Here is a 13600-nt window from a genome sequence, read left to right on the forward strand (position 1 = left end):
AGAGGGCTTGCCTATGCAAGGCGAGACAGCATTTGAGGGGAGGGCTTCTTCCAGGGAGTGGAGGGGTAGCCAGGCGAATTCAACAACCGCCCACTGATGCGTCACTGCCCCTGCAGAAACGGCCGCTCCACAAAACACCATTCCCTGGTTTTGAGACAACAGCCAGCACCCAGAATTTTCCCCTCAACTTCTGGGTTGAGACATCAGAGGAATCGTTCATTGGAACACATGGAGGGGAAGGAGATACTGGGGTGAGGTGTTGGAGGGAGAGAGAGTTTGTGATAGGACAATGGTAAAACTTCTCACTCCAAGTGCAATACTAAGGCCTTAGCACCGATTTCCCCTTGCTTGCCAAGGAGAAGTATTTCTCCGCAGTAGTCCTATATAAGTCTTGCATTGCAGGTAGGCTGGTTCGGAGGCTGGTTCGGAGGCTGCTTCGGAGGCTGTTTCAGAGACTGTTTCCAGAGACAGGATTTTCCAGAGACAGGATTTTCCAGAGACAGGATTTTGCGAGACAGGGCACTTTGCTACAGGGACCCTTTGCGCAAAAAATCCTTTGCGCGAAAAAACCTTAGCGCGAAAAGTTCTTGGCGGGAGAAGTTCTGCGGATAAGTTCGGAGGAAGTTCGAGGAATTTCTGGGGGGGGGGGTACCAGAAATTTTTGGGGGGGGGGGACACTAAAAAATGCCACATCCTCTGTGGGAAAATGACCACAAAAATTGCTTGAACTTGTGGACAAAGACACGTCCACCAAGAACTGATTAATGCCTAGAAAACTTATCGAGGCATCACAGGTCCACTGGTTTTCACTGGATGAACCCCCACTGTTTAACCCCCATGAATTTCACAAAAACCATTATTCAGTGGTTAGAATTGAACTGAATATAAAAAGTTTATTGATTGAGACAATAGTATTCAAGAAATATCACTCAAAAATAGTTTTGACAAGAACATACAATTTTATCACTCTGTAAATAATAACCTCAGAAGTGATGTTTGGAATTCAACAGAATTCTTAAGTGAGTAACATGACATAATTACAAGAGTGAGACAAGAAATATTGCTGAATTGATATAGAGTAGATTATTTAGTATTACATAGCAAGAAAATGAAATTAACAATCAATATGTTTTAATGTGATGCTTGTTTCGGTGAACAGTGAATCAAAATTACAAATAATTATCATCAGCGACCAGAAGGAACTGGGAAGATTTTTATTGGTATAACACCAGGATATCTTTACCAAACTCAAATGTTCCTTTTCTCATCAGAGATATTTTGTGGTTTTTTTTTTTTAAACCAAGTAAAGCAATACAATAACCAACCACTTAGTAAATGGGCAAGATTGGGTTGGTGAAGCAGTTGGGTTCATCAGAACCCTGGGTTGTCCCATTAGTTGGGTTCAACCACCTTATCAAAAATCAACGATTGACAAAAATGGGTTTTAACTTCTACCCAAAATTCATATTGCAACCCAAGAGAAAGTTAGGGTCGACCAACAAAATATATACCCCATATTATATAATCATTAAGTACAAGTTTATTCAAAAATACGGTTATTCACTAAATAATTATTAGTTATCAAAATACCAGCAAAAATATTCAGCATAATATGTGTCTCACTTAATTAATATACATTGGCATTAGTATTTCTCCCATTTAAACCCTCCATGTTTGTAAATATTATCAGTCCATAATTAATTATCAATAAAGAATCCTCCAAAATTCAACAAGATTACGTAAATGACAATAGATTGCACTAAATTCCTCGATTTTCCAATAATTATTAACAATTTATAAGGCATATGGTATTCATGTCAGCTATTGAACAAGTACTGACTAAATTTAATCAAGATGTGTATATATATCTCTCAGTATTAATTAAACAAGTCAAAAAAGAATCATAGGCGATGCTAACAAAATGAGAACTGCATATTGCATCAACAAAAGAAATCACTCTAAATTTCACTCTTCAATTAACAATAGAAATGAGAGCTACATGCTGGTTGCGACAAGATGAAAGTTCATACTTGTCGGGCGATGAAGGTCGCAACTCAACGCCAAAAGCCACACTAAAACACAGTAGGCAGTCTTAAGATCAGCTGATCAATTCAATCACTCAGCCATCGATAGAATATTGAACACTGCAAAATCACGACACTTATCACTGTCCAGAATTGTGAGAATGTCCATAAAGTCTTGGTGGAGGAAAGGTGACACAAAACACAATTGAATCTTAATAACTGGGGCCACCTCCACAGCTTATCTGGAAACGAGCCATCTCGGGGATTTCCCCCCAAGTTAATCTCCCGTCCTCTCCCTCCAAGCACCCATAATTCCTCCACCTTACCCCATCTCACAATCACAGAAGACCAACACTAAATTACATGAGTGAATTAAGCAGATGAGAATAAGCAAGTACAATACAATATTTCAGAACAATTTCAATTACAAGCATAGAAATAGACTTATTATTCATTAATCAAAACAATATTATTAGGAATCAATAGAAATACAACACCGAAATCAAGCATCAAATAGTATTTGAGAGAGCAAACATTAGCATTCATTGAAAAAAAAAAGAATTAAAAAAAAAATCAATGATATTTCTCTCCTTTTAATTACTGGAATTAGCAATGCCACCATGATATGCCTTTAAATGAGAAACATGACAAATTTTCTCTTTCCCAGGAGAAACTTCGAGAATAACTGTTACAGGAGAGAGATACTTTTTAAGGACGAAAGGTCCTTTCCACAGAGGTTCCAGTTTTGCCATTTTCTGTTCACCTTTAGAACTGACAGGATGGTTTTTGCAGAGAACAAGATCTCCCACACAGAAAGTGATTTGGGAGTGAGATTTATTATAGGATTCTTTATACCTGTTTCTGGCCTTTTTTAAATTAGCAATAACATGATTCAGGCAGGCTTGTCTGTCATTATCGCTGAGATCATTCTCGAATAAAGATTTTGGAATGTCCCACTGATTAATTAAAGGATGCTTAAGTTCTCTGCCGAAAATTATTTTGGCAGGAGAATAACCACTGCTCTCATGAGAGGCAGTGTTCAAGGCAAAATTTAAGTCAGCAAGCATAGAGTCCCACATATGGTGAGCATTATTGCACAAAATAGCAAGTGCAGATTTTAGATTTCTATGCAATCTCTCTACCTGATTAGAACAGGGATAGTATGGAGAAACAAAAATTTGCTTAACCCCCAGTTGCAAACACATCTCCTTAACGGCATGAGATTTGAAAACTTGTGCATTATCAGAAACCAAATATTTTGGAAAACCGAATTTTGGAAACACTCTTTGAGTGAGTATTGAAACAACCGAACCGGCCGTAGCCTTGCGAACTGGCTCAAGAAAACAAAACTTAGAAAATCCATCAATAAGAGAAAGTACATATTGGTGTCCACCTTTAGTCAGAGGTAAAGGACCCACAAAGTCAATATAAAGTCTTTCCCAAACTTCAGAAGGATTGTGCGACGATAGCATGCCAGGAGGTGGAGCATTTCTGGGTTTACAAGTTTGACACAGATGGCATTTTCTGACCAAGTCATAAACCTCTCTTTTCATATCCTTCCACCAAAAGTGTCTGCTAATCTTATCATAAGTTTTAGCCATGCCCAAGTGAGCAGACATACTAGAGCAGTGAAAATATTGAAAAATCATAGGCCTCAAGACCGTAGGCAAAACAGCTCTTCCTCGCTTAATTTTAGAATTCCCATAACATAATAGCTGTCCCTTCAGAAAATAGTTTTTGTCGTTCAAGGAATTATTATTAATCTGATTGAAAATATCCTTTAGAACGAGATCAGTTTCTTGGTGTTTTCGAATGTCGACAAATGACAAAGGCAATTTATGTAACACACAAGAATAAGGAACAGCTGACTCCTTATGAGTGTTAGATTCCACATCTAAATGACTATTTGTAGATGAGGATGGCTCAATGCGAGAAAGACAATCTGCGACAGAATTAGATGCTCCTCGAACATGATGCACAGTGAATTTATAAGAGGATAATTTAAGAACCATCCTGCCTAGTTTGCCCAACTGCTTAGGATGAGAGAAAAGCCATGTCAAGGCACCATTATCAGTGTACAAGTGAAATGGTTTTACTTGTAAGTAAACACTGAATTTTTGAATTCCAAAATGAATTGCGTGACACTCCAATTCATAAGAAGAAAATTTACGTTCATGTTCCAAGAGTGCCTTACTAGCGAAAGCCACAGGGACAAAATCACCATTTACTTTGTGATTCAAAACGGCACCAACCGCCAAATTACTGGCATCGACAAATAAATGAAATTCCTCGTCAAATCGAGGGAAAGATAACACTGGTGGATTGGTGAGAGCTTTCTTCAACTGGCAGAAAGCCTCATTTTCAACGGCTGTCCATTGAAAAGGAACATTTTTACGTTTCAAGCGATTCAGTGGCATAGAGATTTCAGAATACCTTGGAATAAACTTGCAGTAAAACCCACAAAGTCCAATGAATCTGGCCACTTCCTTCACATTTCTGGGAACTGGGAATTGTTCAATTGGTCTCACTCTCTCAGGATCAACTTGCAAGGTTCCATTTGTGATGAGATGGCCCAGAAAAGTGAGTGATTCCACACCAAGCTTAACCTTGTCCTCGCACACCGTCAAACCGGCACTGCGTAGTTTGTTGAGGACAGCATTAACATGAGATACATGGTCTTCAGCAGACTTGGAATAGATACACAAGTCATCAATATATGGGTAAACACATGAATATTTCAAATCGCCCAATACTTCATTAATGAGACGAGTGAATATTTGAGGAGAATTTACAAAACCAAATGGCAATCTATTATACTGGTACACTCCGAACGGCGTCACAAAAGCAGTTAATTTCTTAGAATTCTCAGATAATGGTATTTGATGAAAGGCAGAATTGAGATCAAGAACAGTAAAATATTTTGCATCAGCAAGATATTGGAATGCATGTTCAACAGAAGGTGTAGGATAACCGTCCGATTTAACAACTTTGTTCAACTTACGGTAATCAACCACTAATCTTTCAGATCCATCCTTTTTAGGCACTAGAAAAGCTGGCGAACACCAGTTTGAATTGGAAACCTCAATCACTTTCTTATCAAGTAAAGATTGGATGTGCTTCTTCATTAAATTTGCCTTTGGAGGTGACAATGAATAAGGATGGGATCGAATCGGAGTAGAATCTAGCAGTTCAATTTCGTAGGTCATAACAGATGTGACCCCCAATTCTTGAGAAATCACATCAGGATACTTTGACAATAAACCCTTCAACTTATCACACAGCGTGAATTCAGTGGACGACAGAACATGTGATTCGGATGAGTTACTAACTGGCGCCGATTTAAACGCTTCGCAATTGTCCGTAAAAGAAAAAAGAGAATTCGGGGCAATTTCAAAACTGACGTTCGCCGGACGAATAATCATCTTTGAATTACAAATGAAATCCACACCCAGTAACACGGGAAACGGGATTTTAGCTAGATAAAACACGTGGTTCCAAGAAAACTTGCCTATTTGAACCTTGAGTGAGACAGAGGAATTAATATGAAAAGGCTGCCCCGACACAGTGATTAAATCGACGTCAACATTCTTACGAATAACCTTTCTCCGGCAACATTTCAGAGAAGCAAAGAAATCTTCATCACACAGTGAAACTGAACACCCAGTGTCAATTAAAGCCTGGCATGGCATAGAATGAAGATTAATAGATAATATTGGCAATCGAGTCGAACACTTGTCACGGACGCTCATCAAACTCACGGCAGGCTGAGTAAAGCGTCGTCTTTTGCGACACTCGTTCACTTTGTGGCCAGGTTTATGACAGTAAGAACAATTAATAGGAAAAGAAACTTCCCTAGGCGCACTGGAAGAGGCAACAGAAGACGGATTCCTAGAGATACGATGGAAAGTGTTGGAATATTCAGCACAGTCCATTAAATGTTTAGAAGCCTGCGTGATAACAGAGTCCAATTCTACAAATGTGTTAGGCTGATTTGAGAACATAATTGCAGATTTTGTTAAAGGATTTAACCCTTGAATAATGAGTCGCACAATAGAAGACTCGGAATACTGCAAACCCAGCACCTGAGTGGCATTACGCACAGAACACACGAAATCGTGGGGCGTTTCGCGAGGGAACTGAAATCTTTTAACTTTCGTAGTGATCAAACGATCAAACTCTCTGTCACTAACAATTCTAGCCCAAACTTTTTCTGTGATTTGAGACCATGCGAGATTCAAGTTTAACATAGACAACCAAAAATGACGAGAGCTGGCAGGTAGTTTAGATACTACAAGGTACAATAACGTTGACAGAGGAACCAAGGACAAAGAAACGATTTCATTAACTTTTAACATGAAATTAAACCAATTCTCACTGTTTGACACTTCAAATGGCGGAAAATCACTGAGTAATTGTTTGACAATCACTAACCCTTCAGAAACTGGCAATGTCTGAGAAGCAGACATTTCGTGAGAGACGTGAAAATCACTGCTTTCCTCGTGCGTTGGGCGAGGTGGAACCACTTCTAAAGAAGATTCCCGTTCATTATTAGAAACTTCACTTCCTACGGACACATTAGCCGTACCCCTGGCCTTACGATCCTCGCCCGTGGTTAAATAAGTTTTTTCGTACGGGTTGTCAGTATTACCTCCAGGCATTTTGAGAAGTGAAGTGACGACAACGAGAAAAAGAGAGAGAAAGAGCGAGATTTAAAACTATCTATCTCTGCTGGAAGAGTCCAATCACCAAAAATAGTGCGAGAATAACGAGCTGCTATCCAAATTATCAAGAACATTACGAGCATTACGAACATTAATGTCAAATGGCATATGACCACGAGGAAAAGTCGGCAACACTAGTCACGTAATCCCACACGAACCAAAAAGCACTTAATGGAACATAAAATAACTCACTTTTAAGAGAAGAAACAACCAGAAACTGCAAAAAGTGGAGAAATAGTGGAGAAATGTCACCATTGTCCAGCACTCGGGAGACCTCGACGAAAGGACAGGAAATCGAACCTCAACTCTGCTACCAAAATGTGACGTTACGTCGTAAAATCTGGTTGATTTTTCACGTAAGTCCAGACAAGGGAAATACTCCAACCGTCGGTCACATGCTGGATCAGGGTAAGACTCCACAAACAGAAAAACAGCTCACAAGAAAAAGGTAGCCAAAAACAATTTACGAGTTATTACCGTACGATATCTATTCAAAGTAGAGTATTCAAAAAATCAGAAGTATTACAGAAAACAATGATAGTAAATTCATGATCCCAAAGGAAACATTACCAGCAGAAAATTGCTCTAAAAATCTCATGGCTCACAAGACATGTGACTCCCAGCAGGTCTCGACCAGAAAGAGGGCTTGCCTATGCAAGGCGAGACAGCATTTGAGGGGAGGGCTTCTTCCAGGGAGTGGAGGGGTAGCCAGGCGAATTCAACAACCGCCCACTGATGCGTCACTGCCCCTGCAGAAACGGCCGCTCCACAAAACACCATTCCCTGGTTTTGAGACAACAGCCAGCACCCAGAATTTTCCCCTCAACTTCTGGGTTGAGACATCAGAGGAATCGTTCATTGGAACACATGGAGGGGAAGGAGATACTGGGGTGAGGTGTTGGAGGGAGAGAGAGTTTGTGATAGGACAATGGTAAAACTTCTCACTCCAAGTGCAATACTAAGGCCTTAGCACCGATTTCCCCTTGCTTGCCAAGGAGAAGTATTTCTCCGCAGTAGTCCTATATAAGTCTTGCATTGCAGGTAGGCTGCTTCGGAGGCTGTTTCAGAGACTGTTTCCAGAGACAGGATTTTCCAGAGACAGGATTTTCCAGAGACAGGATTTTGCGAGACAGGGCACTTTGCTACAGGGACCCTTTGCGCAAAAAATCCTTTGCGCGAAAAAACCTTAGCGCGAAAAGTTCTTGGCGGGAGAAGTTCTGCGGATAAGTTCGGAGGAAGTTCGAGGAATTTCTGGGGGGGGGGTACCAGAAATTTTTGGGGGGGGGGGGACACTAAAAAATGCCACACAGTTGAAAACTTTATGTGCCCTGGCAATATTTTTTTCTGGGAATTGCATTCTGGTGACTTGTCTCCGTGACAGTAGCTTCACCTCCTTCAAGTAATGGAGGAACTCTCATGTCAAAATCATGGGCAGAGGCTTAAAGGGGCACTCACTTTAATGACTGTGGAATCTGACGGTGCAAAAGTAAGTTGGATGCAAATCAATGAGTCACTTCCTTTAGAAAATTTCCAGGGGGAGAAATTGGCCTTGTTTTTGACTCAAGTATGCATTAATATAAAATAACTTTTTCTGTGTTATCTTTTTAATGTTTTAAGAAATTTGAAAAGCTACCCTCAATAATTTATGGTGCAAGTTTATTTTCATGAACAGATATAACTTATATACGGTACCTATATGAGTTATATTATAAAGAGACTGAGGCAGTGGGTCATCACAGCCCCAGGTAGATTCCTTATTTATGTGATGCCATCAAAACGTTAAAGAAGAATCTCTAAGCGTTACTTATGCTAGTCATTCATCACCTTCATGATGATTACAATTACATGCCTAATATTCTCCAAACAAGAATTTACTCTCCATTTCATTGGGAAACCAAATGTTCATGCTACACCTCCCAACCCTTCCTTTCACACCATATAACAGATCTTCAACTTTTCCTAAGTGTGATATATCACTGACTTGATCATAAGAGTGTTTAGATGTTTATAACTTAACAGGTTTATATTATACTTTAGATTTACTCATGTTATTTATTAATCCATTTCACCTGTTTAAAATCCATGGTGCAAATTTGCACCATGGATTTCGTGTGACTAGCAGGTATAAATTTTAGATAAATTTAGATTTACAGCAAAGTCTATTCTTAGCACCACATTCTTCCTGGGGTTTACTTTTAAAGACCATAGTCTAATTACATTGATTAGTGTTAAAGTAATTTTACTTGATGTTAATATAATTATGGTGTAATTACTTAAGAAACAATATTTGCAATGAATGATAAGTCCTCTCATACCCACCTCTGAATATTTTCCAATTTGATATGGTTAATTTTTATGAATTCATATGTAGACTTTTACTTTATATTCCATACTTGAATGGATTCAAATTTCAAAACTTAAGAAATTCATCTATTTCCATATTTCATCTATTATATCTATTCATCAATTGCACAATCATAAATTTTTGAGAAACATACAAATTCGGGACGAGAGGACCTATTGTAGATCATAGAAATTTTATTCATAATTTCAATGCTATCTTTTCTATTATATGAATGGGTATGGAAACAGATATCCCAAACCTTCCAAGTTGCATGGTAAATACTCAAATACTACTGAATAGAAGTTATAATTTAGATGAGCCCCTTCCAATGTAGTTGTTAATGATGAAAATGTGATTTTTTTCAAGTCCATGATGTTCCTAGGATAAATAGATGGTATTGCTTGTTTTTTTCCAATGAGTTTACAATTTATATATCATGTATATATATATTTTTTTTTTCCTTGGGTAGATGTACAGGTGTTCGTCCTTCCCCTCGACCAACGTAACTCCCCCTGCAAGTGATGATGAATGGTGTGCGTGGTTAGCACGCCATTGGGACTGCCCGCTTGCCATGCACATCATGGATTGATTGATATGCACAACACTCAACTGAAATAGTTCAAGGCTGCTGGTAGCATTTCTCCAAAGTGGATAGAATCATCCCTTTCCTGTATAAATTTCTAGTCAAAATTATCCTCGCTATTCAGCATACCTTAAATTTATCTTTCATGCTGCTCTTGAATTATATTTTTGTAGATTGCATTTCTTCAATTTTGAAAGGCCATGTCAAAAAATAGTCTCGGTGGTTGTGTTACCTTCAAACGGAACAATTTTTCACCTTTTCGTAAATAAATCATTTACTTTTTTCATCTGAATGCTTCATGAATCCTCAAATTTTCTTTGATCTTATCAAGCAGAGGCATGTCTTTCTTTCTATTTTAATTGTGTGTTGTGGATGTCCAATCCCCCTCCCCTGGTCAATGCCTCCCTTATGTAATCTAGAACATCAGTTCCGCCCCTCTAAATGTATTCTGTGTACTTTAGCAAACATTGTCCATGTACCACTTTTAATGTCTAACTATTATGTATCCTTCGTATTGCACGCCAAATAATTCCATTCCCTAATTCATTGCTTGTTTCAGTGGAGCATCTATTGGACATTTACCCGCGTGAGTATGACGTCTCAGTCATATTTTTATTACCACCAACTATCCAATTGTTTCATTTCTTTGATTGGCCCAGTTCCTAACCTCCTAGTGCCCAACCTGTCCTCAAGATCCTACCTTATCAGCGCCCATGTGCATGAACAACAGCTGCATATGGAAAAAATATTTCTTTGTTGGGTATTTAGGCTTTCACTTATTTTCCTCATGTCTGAGACTGGTAGCTCATTTGCCTTTGCACGGCTACCAAATCTTGCATATTCCTCCCCTTATTTGGGAAGACATGTGTGGAGACGCAGTCACGTATGGGCTCCCTACTGCCAATGCATGTTTATCCATGTGGCTAGGATCATTACTGTGGAGGGTGGCAACAGGTTTTCTTTAATTGTGATTCATGTAGATGTACATAAGTCCTCTATCATGGCAATTATTGCTTAATTTAGATATTAATAAGCATGACTCTTAATTGAACCTATATGTGTTCTGTTAGAGTCATCTATACTTCTCTAGCTCTACACTGTTAGGCTTAAATACTTATGATATTGAGTGGGAATACCTTGGTGTTATGTAATTGAATGATGTATGTATATTAAATATTGAATGATATGATGGTATTCTTTGATTAAGCTGTGGAGAACATTTGAATTCAATTTGAATTAATTTTTTTCATTTCTGGACAAATATCAAATGTTTTTCCAAGAAATACGGAATAAACCATATCAGTTAAACAAACAGTCAGGGATGGTAGCATCACAAATACCTATGCAAACATTTTTGTCACAACCTTGTTAATAAAAAACAATATAAATTTCATGAAAATTTTTCCTAAGGCTATATCCAGCCTACCATCTTCACATAAATGTTCCTTTTTATCAATAAACATAGCAATTTACAAATCTGCCAGAGGTTATTGCAAATGAAAACTGTTGTTAAGAGGGAATTCAGACCTTATTTGTGCAACACAGATTGATGTATTACTTGAATAAGTAAACTGAATGTCAGGAATTCATGTGTAAGTTAATCATCAAAGGGGGAAATTTTTTAAACTTTTTCTTTCATGAGGAGAGTAATAGGGCTATTCATCCTTAATCCTATTTAAATAAATATTAACTCCTATTTCTATATCTTTTGCTATCAATAGTGTCTGTATTACTCGATCTACAAATAAATAGGGAAAATGAAAGTTATAAGTTTGCTAATATAGTTCCGAGTGTTATTTATAAACTGTACATTACTACTCTATGCCAATTTTGATCTCTTTTGAGGAGATCTTAACTTCCTATGCATTGGTTATTAGTGGAACAGATAATCTCAAATTCCACTGCCAAAGCTACCGCTAACCTGGATGTCATTAGTTAATATCCAAGGAGCATTTCTCTCTTAATGCAATGACAATATTTATCTTGGAATTTAAGTAGAAAAGAATGCTATTTTTCAAATCAAAGCCAAATTTAATTTGAATAGGTACCCTAATTTAAGCTCTATAAATTTTTATATATACACATATTCATAGTGTTCCCTAATTTTCCATTTCAGGGCTGATTGTGGTTTCATTATTCAAAATGGTATTTATTTTTATTATTTAAAGAAGTTAAGGATGGAAGAAGTAGTACAATTAGATACATATTCTGAGTGCTTTAGCTCTAAGAGTACTTGGTTGATTATTGATTCTGTGTCGCTTCTGCGGAGAAGTGGTAGGGAGATTTATTTATTTCAGTAAATAGGGAAAGCCTTAAAGCCATGAATTGAGAACAATTCATCAATAGGGAGTTGAAGGCACAATATTGAAACATGTAAATGTGAGAAGATTTAATATTGTCGGTGTAGCCTCATACTTGTCTTTCGTTCTGTGATGGATAACTAAACATTTTCTTTCTGAATTAAGCTTCTAAAACAAGTCTATAAACTTTAGATAAGTGGATTATTGTATCTGCTAGTGATTTTGACTTATCCTTATTCTCTACTTGAGATCTCATTTCTCTTTTTTCCAACATTCTTGGTTATACCAGTCTCTCGTGTGATGCCCATCCGCAATTTCTCATTAATTCTTCCTAATGCACCACTTTGTCTACACATTCTGAAAAACTATGAACTTTCTTGACCATCAACGTAGTCTTGAGTTAGAGCAATATTTCAGTTTTGTTTACTGTAATATTTAGTGTATTCTTTGATTTGATGCAATAATTTTAAATAGGTTGCTAAGTATATGCATGTCATTGTTAGAAATAGACTCACTACTCAGCTATAGATATTAATGAGGATAATTTTCTATGTGCATCATGCCGTCACGATGATGAACATCTTGTGTCATCTGATGATAAGGATGAAGATTTTTAGCTTTAAAAAATTAGATCTTTGATTGTGCACAACTAAAAGATAATATTTAAACACTTGCTTCATAAGTTATTTGGAGAGCAAAAAGTGGTGATACAAAATATTATATTTATCTCAGCAAGAAGTACATATGCACCAATCATGTACATACTAGGTGAAGTGAACAATTTTCAGAACCAACCATATATTTTTGAGTGCCTTCTATTACTACATCCGACAAATTGTTATTGAGGCGCAATCTACCAAAGAATTGAATTTCTTAGACAGTAGCCAAGTATGGTCTCACACCTCCCTTCCAGTTTTGCCATTTTTTTGCTGATTTCATTGAAGTATTGAATAAGCTAAAAGTTAAAAGGGTCAATCCTCATCAAATTCATTGTTATGCATGGTTTTGTGTTCATTTTTGCTCCAAGGTGAAGTTTCTAGTTAGTTTTTAAGTTTTACCATAATTTAGCAAACCATTCTTGCCTCCAGAACTTTTGTGTTACACTCATGTATTACATGTTTAACACTAAAACTATTTAATTTCGAGGTGAATCATGTGTGCTAGTGAAAGTCCCAACCCTCATGATTCACATTGAGCACACATCAACCACCACTCAGCATTACATATTTAACTGTGGGTTGATGCATGAAGTGTTTACAAAGTCATTGAAAATGGCCAAGCAAAAACATTACACTAGTATCTGCTATTCCGCCACAGGTTGTTGTTACCGTAATTCATGAAAATTAAAATTCTTCTGAATTTCTGGAAAAAGTTTAGTTTTACAAAGAACATGGGTACCTGTTCAAATGAAGCTGGGCCATGTTTGTTTCATGATGATTTGTAAGGCTCTTTGTAGGCATAACATACATGATTATTTTTTTCATTATCTTTTTAAGAATTCTGAATTTGTTAAATTTAAATGCAAAAATATTTACTCAATATTAGTAGATGGTTTTACGCATTTTGAATCTGCTTCATTTGCCGTATGTATATTCATCACTACTGCTGTAGCACAGCATATTTTGAAA

The 13600-nt window shown here is 37.3% G+C and overlaps 1 protein-coding gene across 3 annotated transcripts in view; it reads left to right on the plus strand.

Moving 5' to 3' along the window:
* The window catches only part of LOC124170605 (tolloid-like protein 1), a 370867-nt gene that overhangs the window by 318223 nt on the left and 39044 nt on the right, over positions 1-13600 (plus strand). For 2 of the 3 annotated variants that reach the window (XM_046549431.1, XM_046549432.1), the window contains one exon: positions 10232-10258. The exons of the other annotated variant lie outside the window; for it this stretch is intronic. In XM_046549431.1, the coding sequence (XP_046405387.1) occupies positions 10232-10258 (27 nt within the window). The remainder of the gene's footprint in view (positions 1-10231; positions 10259-13600) is intronic. 3 annotated transcript variants of the gene reach the window in all.

This window comes from Ischnura elegans, chromosome X (genome assembly GCF_921293095.1).
Source record: "Ischnura elegans chromosome X, ioIscEleg1.1, whole genome shotgun sequence".
NCBI lineage: Eukaryota > Metazoa > Arthropoda > Insecta > Odonata > Coenagrionidae > Ischnura > Ischnura elegans.